Consider the following 16,126-nt stretch of genomic DNA (forward strand, 5'->3'; position numbering starts at 1 on the left):
CAATAGCACAAATAATTTCAACCTTATTTGATGAGATGGCCAAAAATATTACATTTGAATTTTTCATGTCAAATTCTACTTCCCACCAGTGGCTAAAATAAGCCCGTCTATGAATGTATATGCACATTTTCTCCAAATCAAATATGATTTTTGAAATGCTTGTGCCAAACATATGCATTCATTTCTGAAATTGTGAATAAGTGGTGTCTTTGGATCCAAATTTAAATCCTTCCGCAACCGTGCGATCCCCCCGCCCCCCAAAAAAAACACAATAATAAAAAAAAAATGTTTTTAATAGGGAAAATATCACTCTATAACATTACATTGTACTTTGTAAAAACAAACAGTAAGGACACAGTTAAATGGAATCATACGGTTTTTGCTCCAATTTTTGCCTCAGTTCAGTGCCTTGGCCACCGGAGGGCAGTATAATACAGACATAGCGACACACGACGAAGAGTTTCATCATTTCATCTTAGCAAGCTTGACTAAGTCATTTCTCGTCGTTTATCGCAAAGGATAACGAATATTTGCGAGTACTGTCTGTCTGTATGTTGCTCCAGCGTTGGTTTTCAAATTTCTGTTGCTTAAGTGATTATTCGTTCGCGCGTGATGTCTAAGGCGCTTTGCGTCGTGTGTTAGCATAAGCTAGCATTTGTACGATGCAATCAATGCGCGGCTTCTGGGAGGGGAAAATCCTTGAAAGGATACCTACTCATTGTAAAAATGCAGGTTGATATATGTTTATAGTCAACAGAGGAGAGCGGAGGCCACTACAAATGGGTCAAATGCCGTATCTGTGGTTGTCACGCACCTGGACCTTTGCAGTCATTCAGACTGAGGCTGAAGGACTTGCTGAGGGACACGGGCTGCCTCAGCGACGGTCCCGAGAAGGAGGCCAAGCCCGAAGGCTGCGAGGTGGACGAGGTGGGACCAGAAGCCGCGACATGGAACTGACTTCCGATTTTCAGGTGGTCGTTCTCCTCCTTCAGGCTCTCCACTGTTGACTGGAACGCAACCATTTGGATTCAAATCGATACGAACAAAAGAAGTTGTGTCGTCCGAGCGAACCTCCATGCTGTCCATGGCGTCTCTGAGCTGCTCCAGTTGATGCGCGGAGTTTAAAGCCTCCAGCCGGATGTCTGTCAGCTCCCTCTCTTTTTCCCAGAGTTCTGAGCGGAGCTCTGACACTGCTCTCTCGTCACCTTCTTCCTCCTCCGTTATCCCCATAATCCTCGAGGGAAGGGAACACAACAAACTCATCAGGCAGAAACAAAAAAAAAAATCCCTGCGAACCTCGAGATGAACTTTCGTCTCTTACTTAGAGGAGATGTCAGACGTGGAGGTTTTGAGGGACAAAGACAGGTTCTCTCCTGCTTCCGCTCCTTCGTGCAGCATCTTTGGAGAGTTTGGTGCCGAGGAGTCGGGAGTGACAATTTCTTCGATGTCTGAGCAGGTTTTGGCGCCTTTCTTGATGCTGAAGGCCTTATTGAAGGAGCTTCTCAGCTAGAGAGACACAGGACCACACACAGGCAGTCAGACTAACGAGCTCAGAGGATGTTGTGATTTGATTACTGAGGAATTCAAAGGAAAAACAGCATCTGCAGTGATACAAAGAAGAAAACAAACGCCGATCGGCCTGTCGAAAGCTTCTGAAAGGGACGTTTTAATTACATCTGCGCACAATTCAAATCAAGGTTAGCGAGCTTAGATATCGGTAAGTACTGGTGTCTAATTCAACGCACAACACAAATCCATATAGGTTGGTTATTTTTTGCCTTGCTCATGGGCACCGTGAGCGCAAGACAAGCATCACTCCGACAACTAGTTGCCGTTTGACATTGCATGCAGCATGCAGCCATTGACTGAAGCAGACCAAAAGTTCAGATAGCGCTTGTAGGTTGCGAAGGGGGGGCCGTGGGGTGGGGAACGTTAAAAAGATTAAACAGAGGAAGGCGTTTTCAATGGAGAAGCGTGGCTGCTGATTGACGGGGGGGGGGGGAAATACGTTGGAGTGATACATCTCGACTGAGAAACAAACTTTGCATGACGGGGCAATGTTTAGCCTGGGTTGTCAGTGGAAGTTACGGAGAGTCTGCGCTTCACGCACACTCCCGGCGCATTTTGAACATTGTAAGATGAGTTTTGAAGTGCTATTTCTTACCCAGCTCTTTTTCTTCTTCTTCTTGGCATCCTGGTCCTTCAAGCTGCCGACGCTTGACAAACTGGTCAGACTGTTGAGGCTGGCGAGGCTTTCACACGAGTTCTGTCGACGGATACGCAAGTCTGGGGAAAACACTCAGCGTCAGGCAAACGTTCAAAGGGGCAGAAGAAGCAGTCACGACGACAAGGCAGAGTTAGTTCTCAACCTTTCTCGCTGTCTGGGTGGTTTAAGGCTCCGTGTATGACGGCCTGCGCTTCATCATTTTTGGCCTTGAGGGCTTCGATGGTCTCCCGCAACTCCATCAGCTCTGTGTCCTGCACATGCAGAAAAAGGACGACTCATATAGGATCCTCAAAATGTGACCGCGTCAGAGGTTCAAAGAGTCGAGCCGCACACAGTGCTGCTTATTGTGTGCTTAAGACATCCACAGCGCGCTCTAAACCTGGATCTGGCCCATCTCGTCAAGGTTAAAGCGACGGCGCTCCTGCCTGAGCTGCACAGGTCACTGCGCTGGCACCGACAACAAAAGCTTGTTCTGGAGCGGTCTAGACGGGCCTTTCAGCGGGAGCGGCAAGGCATGAAGCACCGCCAGAGACTCCTCACATTTAAACTCACAGCGCCTCCAGCTCTGATCGCTTTATTCACACTCGACGCGATCCGAGGCCAGAAGAATGCAGGAATGTGGCGCGCGCACGCAAAGCGATTGAGGCTTCAGTGGACTTTTTCTTTCCCTGATCCCCTGAGCCTAAGTCACCGTCCGACTGCGGCGAGGGCCTCAAACCCGCATTCTTCCTCGGCGCAGGCTGTCATTAAAGTCACTTGGCTGCGCCGCGGCAAAGACGCCGATCGCCGAGCGCGTGGGCTCGGCGATGAAAATGCAGCTGGGATTCAAACTCGCGGGGCGTCGACGTGTCGTCGGGTACCTTCTGTTCATGACTTAACGACAGACTCTGCAGTCGGGTTGTCATCAGGGCGAGACTTTGCTCAAAGGCGGCCACCAGATTCGCCTGTTTGAAGAAATACAAGAATGGAATCAGGGTACTCGAGTCAAAACGTTTGATCTGTGACACAGCAACCCCACTAGATAACGCATTCATGGAATATGGTCGATGTTTGCAAAACACAACCGTGTCAACCATCGCTCCCTCCAAACGACGACGCTTGGTGTCCACGTCGACTGAGGTCCACGGCATACACCCTTTGACCTTATTACGTGTTCAAATCCCAAATGAAAAACCACCTCTTCCAAATTGCTTTTCACGTGTAAATTTGCCAGGTTTTATTCCTGTTTTCATTTCTTTCCCTAGCATTTAACTCGAATGCAAAGTCAGCTATGTGCATGAGTGTGGGCGTGGGGGAGTTAAGTTAAGCGTTTATTTGTCAGGATGATAAAATTATTATTTTTTTTTTGTGGCTTCCGTAGTTCAATGTGCACTGCTTGCACTAACAACATAGAGCTAGTTAAGCTGCCGGGGGTGTTACTCTTCGATTCGTGCACTTTGACCGCTCATTTTATGATGCTAAATTGCTGAACATTTCAAATGTGAATTTATTAAGGACTATGTTTACATCCATGTTTTGAAAGGTATTTTTGGTTTGTTTTTAATTATTTCTGTGGAAGTTAATGCTTGGAAAAAAAAAAAAAACCTTCAAAGCTTTTCTGGTATCAGGGGAAATAAAACAAAACCAAGAAGGGGAAAAAAAAATTCAGAAAAAAAATTCCAGAATTTTATTCTAAGGTCATATCGCCCAGGCCTCGTGGTTGGTCGTATGAAACTATTAGTCCAAACTATTTGTGAATGATTTTGCCCTTAAAACCACAAAGTGGTTTGGAATACCGTGAAACTGCAATCTCTTGCAAACCTGTAATACACGCTAGCTCGATTTGTGGAACGTTCAACTTAGTTATTCTAATTCAGTCGAATTCATCTTGAGAGTACTTACATTTGTTGACAGCTGTGTGGTCAGGTTGGACACCTTTTCCTGAGAAGACTCCAATTCTCTCCTCAGCTTCCGGATTTGCTGAGAAGGGAAATTGGTTCGAATGTGAATGTGGCTCATTATTTCAATGAGGGATTTGTGAAACGACAGACAGTTTTGTTCTCATCAGACGACAGGGAAGGAAAGCGACAAGAGCAGCGGAAAAAAAACACGCACCTCTCCCTGTATCCTTTCCTCCGCCTTTGGATGCAGTGGGAAGAAAATGTTTGACGGTTAGAGAAAGAAAGGAAGAGAGGATAGGGAGAGGAAAAAGAGGAAGAAGGGGCACATTTGTAGCTACCTGCGACTGAATGGCATTCCCACTCACCGACGAGTAGCTTGACGAGGCGTTGGACGCCAGGGACATTACAGACCCGTGAACTGAACACACACAATTCGGGGAATCGCCAAGGCAATTAGGAAGAGAATTTGACATATTTACTGTATATACACTGCTCCAAAAAAGTGAAAGATATTTGGATTTGGGGGGAAATTTAAGGATGACTCTAAAATGCACTAGACGGTGGGTGGCCAAATTCACAATCGACCAACATATTTTGTGGTTCTGTCAGAATTGGTATTTAAACAGCCCTCTTCATGATACCCTTCACATTTTGACACAGGATCAAGTTGACACCTAAAAACTGATCAACGGTTCCTCGCCGTTGCGAGGCTACAGACAGAATGGTCTCAGACGGACGTAGCCACGAGCTTCAAGTGTCGCAGCCTGTCATCAACAGGCTGCGTCAGAGACACTGGAAGAGTCACAGAAAGGTATGGAAGTGGACATCCTAGGAACTCTATTGTACAATTCATGGATCAAACACCGTGTTGTGAATTTGGCCATTCAGCCCCTTGTTGGGGAAAAGCAAGGTGCGCAAAAAGTACTAAAACATGAAACAGTTGGCCGATATAAGTCAAATTAAGCTCACATGGAAAGGTTATAGTGCATTTTCTGATCATGTTCTGTTCAACATTTCACCCAAAAGCCAAACATCTCAGTGTCAATATGTGCAGTATATATACTGTCACTACTTACCTTCATCACGCATGTCCTTGTCCCGGAAGGATCCGGAGCGAACCATCCCTAAACTGCGGGGGCGTTCGGCCAGCGATAACGTGCTTCCGAGCGGGGACGCTGCGTACAGCTCAATGGAGGCGTCTTGGGTCGGGATGCTGTTGGATCGAGTCATTCTCGGAGGTCCGCCGAGCGGGCTTGGCACTTGTAAGGCGCAAGTAGGGGACCGTCACTTCCCACTCGATTGCCGGACAATGTTTCAATGTACCCGCGAAGATAAAGATGCTACATTTTTATGTCAATTAATGGAGTAATTTGTTGTTGTGGTTGTGCAGCTGTACTGCATCACACAGGACTATTTTTTTCCCTCTCAAATCAGCAAATTAAATGAAATATTGTACTTGCTAATAAATGCTTTTCCATTACCGTTCTGACCAGTTTAATCAAAAGGGAGTACCGTTTCTTCAATCGACATAAATATAATGAATACTTCATACGGCTCCTGCATGAGGTGGATTTGCACTCTGCAATTTGGTTGCTGATGTGCCCGTATATGAATAAAATATGTATACATGAAATTGACTTGGCACACCTGCGCTGTTGATGGAGGAGCGGGGCAAGGACGTGGGCGAGGACGACAGCATCGGAAGAGTTAGCGAGTCGGTCGTGCTCAGAATAGAACGAGAGTGTCTGCGCTCTCCTTTCTCCTTCCCGTCAAACTCGACGTGGGAGGCGGTGCTCAAACTACACACATAGAGGACAAAGGCAGAACTATTTAGTTCAGGGTACACAAACACTTATGAAGTACATGTCAATGTATTTTCCCAAAAACATGCGTTGAGGTTTTCTTTTGCATACAGAAGATATGGCTATTTGTATACGCTTACCTTAAACCTTTCTTTGGCAGAGTGTTTCTGTCGCTCTGAGAACTGTGGGGAACAAAGAATGATATTCTTGAACCAGGGGAAGACACACGAACCAGTAAACCTCGCAGACAACTTGTATTTGACCAGCAATTATGATTTCACTGGGAAGAGGACAAAACTGAAAATAGACCACCGGTGATAATAGTCTTGCAGTCTCTGTGTGTACGGATGGATTAGTGTTGACTTGGCATCTCACTTTAATCACTGATGTAAGCTGCTGTATTATTCTTCAATGACAATTTGAAGTCATTAACCCAACGCAGTTCCGCAGCTAACCTCTCGAGGATGTCACATTACACTAGAAGGTGTCATAGATTAGCATATACGTCAGGATGCACCTGTTCGTCTCTGTCGTGGACACTTGACTTCCAGAGCTCCAGCTAGCGGGATGGCCTCTGTCCTCAAGTCCATCTTTGTCTCCGGACTCACTCGAGCGGTGGCCTCTGGGCAACTTCTCGCGGCCTCTCTGCTGCAGCTCTGACGCCACGCTCATCTGGAAAGGCAGGGACTCCATGCTGCGATGCAGCCCGGACACTCGAGGGTAGAGCAGGGGAGACGTGCTCCCGGTGCTCCCCTCCACCCCGAGAGAAGTAAGTTGCCGAGGCCCCGAGCCGATCCCCGAGCCTGAGAAGCAGGCCGCAGAGTTGACATTGAGCAAAGGGGCGGGGCTGGGCGTGAGGCAGGGGCTCGTGCAGCTGGCCGGTTCTTGAAGCTTTGAGTAAGGAGGAACCTTCGGAGGCAAAGAACCCTGAGCTCCGATGACCTCCAGGTTGTTGGAGTTCAGCTTGTCAAGATGGGAAACGGACGGAGGCTTCGTCAGGCTGCGTGATCCGGACAACCTACAGACGATCAAACAAATACATATTCATACATCTCAGCAGTCTGCAGAATTGCAGGATGTATATTCTGTTCCCCGGCCTTTATTGAGCCACGGAAAATATTTAAGATCAGAAAAATCTCACGCCACCAACTAAAAATGTCACAAAAAGCACATACACTGAAAGAATGATGATCTGGTCTCAATTTACAGATTTACTTCGTGTGCAACCTGGGCTTATTTCGGCTATTAGATTGTTTTATGAATGGTAACATGTGGACACACAGGTTAAATGTACCTTCTGCCAGCTAGTAGCAGAGCCTAGCCATCACTATATGTCGCTGGCATAGATAGAAGATACATTATTTGTATTTTGATAGTAATTAACGTGAGGACGTCTCAGGGCACACGAATGTGCTTGGGAATTTACAATCTGAAGCACCTGTGTGCGGTGGATGACGGTAGATCTGTGGCTTTGCTGGCGCCGGGGGGTCTGAGCCCCTGGAGCCTTCCTCCGCTCTCTGAAGCACTTTGTACTCGAGTCCCCTTTAAAGAACCACCTCCGCACTCAGAGTCCGACACGACGGCTTTAGCTTTGGCTCGCTCCTTCTCCTTCTCTCTGTCTGTTTGATTGACAGGACTCGGGATCCCCCGACCGGCCGTTTTACTCAGTCCTCCCGTTCCAGAACCGAATCCGGCCTGCTCTTTGAGCCTCGGGCCCTGGAGGGCCGTACCAGAGGGCTTGCTCGGCCCGGAACCCGCGTCCGCGGTGCCGCTCAGCGGACGTGCCGAGCTGGGCCGGGTTAGAGTCAAGGTACTCGTCTTGGCCGGGCGGGGCAAAGAGCGGTACTGGAGGGCCGTCCTGGCATTCGGAGACAAAAATCCGCTCTGGTCACCGTTCGAGACATCCAGACTCGTCTTACGTCCACCTGCAGCCGGTTTGACAGGAATGCCAGATGTCTTGGGAATGTTGCCACCTGCGCTCACAGTGGCTGAACTGCTGTTATTGGACGTGGGCTTTTTGAAACCAAAGTTGCCTCCGGTCGATGGCCTGGCGAGACCTGATGGAGGTTTACGTTGCTCGCAAGAACCGGTCCCATTCCGCTGATCTTTCCCGGCATCGGACGAAGAGCGTTGAAGACTGGAGTTTTTCACCGCTAATCGAGATTTATCTGACGGCTTCCCATCTGTCTTCACTGTACCTGAAGAAGGGGAACAAAGAAAGACAAATGCCTGAAAAGTGTCACTTATGCTGAATAAGCCTAAGCAAACCATATTAGAATGTCTGCTGATGAAACCAAAGCAGACAGACAGTGCAGAGACCTGACTCACAGCCACTTTCTTATCACGCACTTACTCCTCTTTTCCATCAACTCCCCAAAAATGTTGTGTGTGTGTCGCAGCTGCGGTGATCTGCTTGTGGAAAACTGCTGTTCACATCAGCAAAGCCTGTCTGCGGCCACAAAAGTCCACGGAACGCTGTCAAACTGAACTTCTCCATTGTTGTTGACAGGAGAAATCTGCAGGAAAGGTCCAGGATTCGTCCACCCGTGTGTCCCAATTGGCAAATTAGCGAGACTAGCGTGAGCGTTATTACATGAAAAATATGTTGATGAGTCAACGAGAGAAACGCAAGCTTGTGAGGCTTGGCCACACGAGTGAAAACTCACAATGTTCTAATGGCTTTTAATTTGCATCCAATGGGAGTTATTATAGAGGTTTATATACAAGACATTAACACACTAAAAGAACTGCTGTTGAATGAGACCCACCGGCGTGCAGCCGGGGGCCATCTGGAGTCACTTAAGGGTATTTTTAAAACCACAACACGCGCACACACACACACACACACGCACGCATACACTGGGGACCACTCACGTTTCCCAGTTAATGGCGCTTATAGAAATATGACATATCACATTTTTCACTTCCTTTATAAATGTGAAAATTGGCTTCATGTCCTGTAAAGTCATAAATTCAATCTATTGTCTGACCACAGCGTTACACTGCACACTGACAGAATTAAGGTATAATGTACCGCGCACGCAACTTAATAAAGCGCCATGCATAGGATACTTCAATTCACAACACCTTTCCCTTACAAAAGAGATTATGACATGCATCAGCCTTTACCAGTGCCATAATTACTTTATAGATGCGGTGTGCGTGATTCACAGACGTGAACATTCGCTCATACCTGACATTTTCTGGCACACACTTTATTTTACTGCCACATGCCAGTTTATTGGCTGGATTCTGCAAAAACTAGGCTCTAGGGACGTGGAATGTCAAGGGAAGGAGCCCGAGATGGTGTGTGAGGTCGAGAAGTTCCGACAAGACTCGCCTCCTGGTACCAGTCCTCTCGAGAGGGGTTGGACTCTCTTCCACTCTGGAGTTGCCCACAGTGAGAGGCGTCGAGCAGGTGTATTGATACTTATTTTCCCCCAGCTCGGCGCCTGTACGTTGGGGTTCACCCCGGTGGACGAGAGGGTAGGGGGACGGGACCCGACTGTTGTTTGTGCCTATGCACCAAAACAGCAGTTCAGAGTACCCACCCTTTTTGGAGTCCATAGAGGGGGTGCTGGAGAGTGCTCCCGCTGGGGACTCCATCGTTCTGCTGGGGGACTTCAATGCTCACGTGAACACCATGTTCAAGCATAAGGGTGTCCACATGTGAACTTGGCACCAGGACACCCTAGGTTGCAGTTCGATGATCGACTTTGTGGTCATGTCATTGGACTTGCCGCTGCATGTCTTCGACACACGGGTGAAGAGAGGGGCGGAGCTGTCAACTGATCACCACCTGGTGGTGAGTTGGCTCCGACGGTGGGGGAAGATGCCGGTCCGACGTGGCAGGCCCAAACGTATTGTGAGGGTCTGCTGGAAACATCTGGCAGAATCCCCTGTCAGAAGGAGTTTCAACTCCCACCTCTGACAGAACTTTGCTCATGTTCCAGGGGAGGCGGGGGACATCGAGTCCGAGTGGACCATGTTCCGCGCCTCCATTGCTGAGGCGGCCGACCGGAGTTGACCCCGAACCTGTTGGTGGCCACCAACGGTGAGGGATGTCGTCAAGCTGAAGAAGGAGTCCTATCGGGTCTTTTTGGCCCGTGGGACTCCTGAGGCAGCTGATGGGTACCAGTTGGCCAAGCGGAGTGCAGCTTTGGTGGTTGCTGAAGCAAAAACTCGGGCATGGGAGGAGTTCGGTGAGAAAGACTTCCGGACGGCTTCGAGGAAATTCTGGTCCACCATCCGGCGTCTCAGGAGGGGGAAGCAGTGCACCAACAACACTGTGTATAGTGGGGATGGGACGCTGCTGACCTCGACTCGGGACGTTGTGAGTCGGTGGGGAGAATACTTCGAAGACCTCCTCAATTCCACCAACACGCCTTCCCATGAGGAAGCAGAGTCTGGGTTCTCTGAGGGGGGCTCTCCAATCTCTGGGGTTGAGGTCACCGAGGTATTGAAATAGCTCCTCGGTGGCAAGGCTCTGGATGTTGTGGGGCTGTCCTGGTTGACACGCCTCTGCAACATCGCACGGACATCGGGGACAGTGCCTCTGGATTGGCAGACTGGGGTGGTGGTCCCCCTTTTTAAGAAGGAGGACCGGAGGGTGTGTTCCAACTACAGGGGGATCCCACTCCTCAGCCTCCCTGGTCAGGTCTATTCAGGGGTGCTGTAGAGGAGGGTCCGTCGGGAAGTCGAATCTCACTTTCAAGAGGAGCAGTGTGGTTTTCGTCCTGGCCGTGGAACAGTGGACCAGCTCTACACCCTCAGCAGGGTCCTCGAGGGTGTGTGGGAGTTCGCCCAACCTGTCTACATGTGTTTTGTGGACTTGGAGAAGGCGTTTGAACGTGTCCCTCGGGGAGTCCTGTGGAGGGTGCTTCAGGAGTATGGGGTACCGAGCCCCTGATACGGGCTGTTCGGTCCCTGTACGACCGGAGTCAGAGTTTGGTCCGCATTGCCGGCAGTAAGTGGGACTCGTTTCCGGTGAGGGTTGGACCAAGCCAAGGCTGCCCTTTGTCAGCGATTCTGTTCATAACTTTTATGGACAGAATTTCTAGGCGCAGCCGAGGCGTCCAAGGGGTCCGGTTTGGTGGCCTCAGTATTGCATCTCTGCTTTTTGCAGATGATGTGGTTCTGTTGGCTTCATCAGGCCGTGATCTCCAACTCTCACTGGAGCGGTTCGGATAAGCGGTAGAAAATGGATGGATGGATGAATACAGCCACGTTAAACATTGCGAATTAAACTTGCAACACTATATTTACCAGGGGTGGGCATTCAACCAAGTGTTCTTGATTGGCTATGGGGAGAAAACAGCTGAAGAGAAACAAAATGACTGTTTTTAAATCATCAAGCGCTGCTCGCCAAATGGTGCCCTACAATCAATTCCACAAACTCATCCAAAATCTTAATACATTTTCTCCATTTTCATTATTTCATGGTGAAAAATGACACAGGAATGAATGCCCGCGTAACGGATTAAACTCATAAAATGATTGAGCTTTGTGACATAGTCTTAACGACCGTATCAGTGGCAGCCGCATACATAAGCTGGTGCAAAACTCTGCTGATGGTCAGTTCAGTTTATGGTCATTTAATCAGAGGACAAAGTCACATGGAAAGAACTGTTTATTAAGACGCTGCCTATGTAGACTGGCACAGAGCACCATGGCTGATATCCTGTTGTGGCACGTACGCGCCCATTAACGTAAAGCGCACACAGATGTGTGATTAGGAAGGAGCTGCGCAGGTTTTATGCCAATGACGGGTGACGCTTTTTAAGGCCGGCGCAATCACAAACATTGCATGCATACGCACACATACAATACATTGTTTTATTTATCAATTTGTTCAACGACGAGCTCAGATATAAAAGGACAGACAAAGGGAAGAAGAAAAACAGTTTTCCAGTGTGCGTGCGTGTGTGTGTGTTTGGCTGGCAGGAAGGGAGTGGGTGGCAATGGACGTTTGATACATGGCACCCTGTCGAAAGGCCCAGAGGGTGGGCTGCAGCTGCGGGCGAATGTGCGTGGACAAAGACAGCGAGTGTGTCTGTCACCATGTGTGGGAGCGAGACTGGCAGAGCACAGAATCCGAAGCCAGACAAATGCGCCAGTGTGCCGCTTCTATTCTAAAAGCATTCATGCGCAATTGTGAACTTACCTGCCATTTTCAGCCCACTCTGAGGCGTGTGCGTGATAGGGGAGGCGACTGCCACCGGTGGGTTTCTTCCCCTCTTTAACGCGTTCCCGTGGCCCAGCGTTTGTGGTTTTTTCAGTTCACCCTTTCCTCCTTCGTGACCTTCCACCCGCGCCCTCGCTTTTTTCCACTTATTGGCCGATTCGGACTTGAGGCTTCCCGTGTCGTAGGCGTCGCTGCCCAGACTCTTACGGCCGGCTTTGGTATTGTCACTGTCCCACGACAGTCCACTTTCCACCAGAGATCTTTTCTCGGCATCTGTGCGCATCTAGAACGACATACAGACCTTATCAACAAACGTCCGTACGAAAAGTGATCAACAGAAAATATCTTCATCTTATTTTGTGCCATAATGCAGTGATTCCCAACCAAGGTACCGTGCAGACTTTTTATACTTCCTGTATGCCAGACAAAGTCCAAGGAGAAATGAAAACTGCATGAAAGTCAGGCGTATCCAAAGCCGCAATACAAATGCTCCACGCGTCCCAGAGACTCCGACTGAAAACAGCCTCAGGCGGCAGGTGCCGCTTACAACGGACGCGTCCCACTTCTGGTCTAACAAGTCTGGCGGCAATCAACGTCGAAAGGATAAGAGGAGTCGGCGGCACGGAAAGGTCGGCCCGGTCACCTTGATGGTGTACGTTAGGACGAGAGCGCTCGTACAATCTCGCGGACACACACTTCAGCCGACGGTGTGTTGCGTGTGACAGTTCAAGCAGCTGCGCTCTCACACGGACTCAGGCTGGATTCCTTTTTTTATTAAAAACTAATAGACCCCACGGGGAGGCGGAAGCAACACGCACGCACACACACACGTCCATGTAGACATAAGCAAATCCACCTCTTCTATGTCACTAGTGCTCCTCCATTTAAAAAAAAAAATGTTGATTAACTCCTTTCCTTCCACCCTTTGTCCCACTTTCTTCAAATTCTTTCCCTTCTCCGTCCGCTTATCCTGTCGAGCACGAGGAACGGCAATTGTGTGTTCAGTCGGAGATGAGGGATAACAACATTCTAACAACAATAACAACAACGGCGGCCCGCGAATGAGAAGTGTCGGCAGTCGCGTGTACGTTGGACGATACGGAGCACTTGAAGATGGGATGCTTGGTTGCCATGGTAATAGGGGCTAACGGTTTCCACGAAAAGGCACGGAGGGAGACACCCCGCGGGTTCTTCCGGCTCACTGGCCCAAATGCCGGACTGCAGACGGTCCCGTGTGTGCGTGAGACCTGTCCTTCACGTAACGGACAAGACAAAGAGTTGCACTCTCGGCATCCCTGCGGTGCTGTTGCTATGGTTACGCCGACTCCCGTTCTCCTGCGCTTCACTCTAGCCCCCTCAAAAATCCCACGACAGCGCTCGCGTTAAGCGCACTGCGGAGGTGTAACCTACATCACGCAACCGTGCAGCATAAAAGCGCAAATGGACGCGTCACGTCCCCCCCGCAGCAAACGTACACCGATTGGCCGCAGTCATGTTTCTTATCATGCGGATACTAAATATTGCAAATATTAGAAACCACAAACAATTACAGGTATAGTTCAATGAATTCGAACAGTGTCAAACGCTCAATTTAGTTCGGTCGTTCAATTTAAAAAGTGACACTTATGGAAATGCATTGCACAAAGAGTGAAATGTGTTATTAGTAATGTAGCATTTTGATGATTGTGGCTTACAGCAAACAATAACCTAAAACTCACCATCTCTAGAAAGAAGAATATTACGTAACAAATAGTCAAGAAACAATGAAAATGATAAATTTGGCAGGAATTTGCCGTCTGAAAAGTATTATCCCAGTGTTTAATGAAAGTACATCATGTACAGTATGAGTATTGAAAAAAATAAAAGGACTTTTCCACCATATCCTAATTTATTGAGATATACTGTTTCCGTATAACCACAATTAATGGATGAAATATTGTTAAGGTGATACATAAATTGATTCACTCTGACCGTGCCAATGACAATTTAGCATGACTGTATAACTTTTCTGGATTGAATCACATTAGATTGCTACTAATGTGATTGCTACTGGTGTGTAAAAGTGCGTGTCCTCTGCGTACAAATGCCACGTGTATAACGCATTAATCAGCACCTCGGGGGATTAGCGCCTTAATCAATGCACACACACAGATGTCCTGCGTGTGTGTGTGTGTGTTAGAGTGCCAGCATGCGGTGCTTACCACAATGGCTGAGTTCCTGCGGGAGCCAATGGGAGTGGAGGGAAGCGAGTTGAGGGCGGGGCTTGTGACGAACTCCTCCGAGCTGAGGTTGTCGGAGGCGTCGCTCAGGCCGCTGCTGATGGAGCTGCTCTCGTCCCAGCTAGAAGACAAAAAGGCTCGGTCGAGATCACGCTGGCACTTGTGCGTTGGGTTTGGTTTGATTCAAAAGACGTTAGCGTCACATTCTGGTGGCGCGTCATATCGACATCATTGAATGACATTTGCTACTCATTGCACAGTGGACCGCGATGAGTCACCAACCAGTAGAACCATACTATTGACTGAAAATTGCACCCATCCGCATATTTTTGTGCTCTTTCTGTGACGTCCTAAAATGCCGACAAAACACCCCGCTCCTTCGGAGGCACCGTGCTAGCGGAGGCATAGCTAGCTTTGATAAACGGCTGCCGGCGAACAGCAGCTTGATGGAAGATTCCAGTCTGACAGGCGGGCAAGAAGGCTCCTTGTGGGGTACGGACGCTGGAGAATGCAGGCTGGCAAACATCTCAAGACGCTATCAGTGTTTGGGTATTTTTAGGGTGTAAAACTATTCACATGGACATTTCTGAACTTATACTGGCAAATGTCCAAAGTTGGTGTTGGCTTGGTCCTTAACTCCAGCGAATAGCGAGGCCTCACTCTTACGCAGGGTGAGAAAGTCAAAGTTTCCTCTTGATATGATCCACGTGGCGTCCATGGAAAATTCCATTCGACATGTTCAGACACTTATACAGCATGCATTTTAAATCTCAGACCAGGTGCTGATTTGTCGTGCTGAAACTCAACTCAGCGATTAAGAATCTCGCTGTTCAATCACTGATTTCGCAGGTGCCAAATGAAGTTTGAATCATTGTTTAATTAACATCGTCGAAATGCTCCATATTTAAGCGGTACATCAGGAGCCGCGAGCTCAGTTACACCGGCAGCCGACTCGCTCGGCTCCACGTCTTCTACTCTTTCTTTTGATGAAATATTCATCGACAACTCACTCCGCATACACGCGGCGTCCAACTTCCACCCTGCTGCGACTGCGGACACGTTAAAGTCAACAGAATCTCAGCCGACTTGCACAAAAATAGCACGAAGAACATACGCGCGCGTGCTGAACATACACATCTACAATTACAGGCACCAGATGGACCTGGCTAGGCCAACTGTTTGCTTCCTCTCCGAAGCGACTGCTGTAAAAATCCCGACACGTGCAAGTTAACTGATCGAATCGGACGAAATCTCCAACTAAAATGAATCCATCACCTGGTTCAAAATGGTGATTGCGAAGATGCAAAAAAAAAAAAATAATTGAGCCGAGTGGTACATGCGGGGAATTTGATTCCATGAAGTGGGTCGTGTTTCGGAACTCGTGGGGGTGAGGATGTGCCCTCGTTTGTGTCATTAGGTTAGGCTGCTCTTATAGGAAAGAATGGGGGTGCCCTAATAAGGTCATACTGCATCTATACTGTGATACAGGGGAGGATGGAGGCAGTACAGGGTCTTCCGGTTGAGTGCCTGTATGGGTCGCAGCGCAGCCTGGGGGGCTTGATGACAGCCATCGGGGGTGGGGGGCAAAGCCCGTCCTGTCTGGCCTGTGAATATCTTTGACACAAAAAAGAAAAAAAAAAAAAAGGAGCAGAGCAACACTTTAGGGTTGTCATGTTGCCTGTATGCTGTAGCATTAATCTGCACACAATTTTTGACCGAATTGCTAAATTCTAAGAAGTATGAAGTTTGATTTGGGATGATTTTGTTTGTTGAGTGATGGAGTCGTCGTCTGATTGGAGTTTCGGTTGCGCCAG

At 48.5% G+C, this 16,126-nt stretch overlaps 1 protein-coding gene across 6 annotated transcripts in view; it reads right to left on the bottom strand.

Moving 5' to 3' along the window:
- The window catches only part of LOC133485622 (neuron navigator 1-like), a 71,219-nt gene that overhangs the window by 5,158 nt on the left and 49,935 nt on the right, over positions 1-16,126 (bottom strand). For 5 of the 6 annotated variants that reach the window (XM_061789844.1, XM_061789658.1, XM_061789920.1 and 2 more), the window contains 16 exons: positions 14,295-14,433; positions 12,073-12,376; positions 7,348-8,107; positions 6,427-6,927; positions 6,050-6,091; positions 5,755-5,906; positions 5,184-5,366; positions 4,446-4,525; positions 4,322-4,345; positions 4,109-4,186; positions 3,088-3,171; positions 2,370-2,478; positions 2,165-2,286; positions 1,322-1,506; positions 1,072-1,234; positions 815-1,007 (listed from right to left, as the gene is read on the bottom strand). In XM_061789844.1, the coding sequence (XP_061645828.1) occupies positions 815-1,007; positions 1,072-1,234; positions 1,322-1,506; positions 2,165-2,286; positions 2,370-2,478; positions 3,088-3,171; positions 4,109-4,186; positions 4,322-4,345; positions 4,446-4,525; positions 5,184-5,366; positions 5,755-5,906; positions 6,050-6,091; positions 6,427-6,927; positions 7,348-8,107; positions 12,073-12,376; positions 14,295-14,433 (3,119 nt within the window). The remainder of the gene's footprint in view (positions 1-814; positions 1,008-1,071; positions 1,235-1,321; positions 1,507-2,164; positions 2,287-2,369; positions 2,479-3,087; positions 3,172-4,108; positions 4,187-4,321; positions 4,346-4,445; positions 4,526-5,183; positions 5,367-5,754; positions 5,907-6,049; positions 6,092-6,426; positions 6,928-7,347; positions 8,108-12,072; positions 12,377-14,294; positions 14,434-16,126) is intronic. The other variant, XM_061789746.1, reaches the window with a different exon arrangement.

Source organism: Phyllopteryx taeniolatus, chromosome 1 (assembly GCF_024500385.1).
Source record: "Phyllopteryx taeniolatus isolate TA_2022b chromosome 1, UOR_Ptae_1.2, whole genome shotgun sequence".
In the NCBI taxonomy this organism is placed as follows: Eukaryota; Metazoa; Chordata; class Actinopteri; order Syngnathiformes; family Syngnathidae; genus Phyllopteryx; species Phyllopteryx taeniolatus.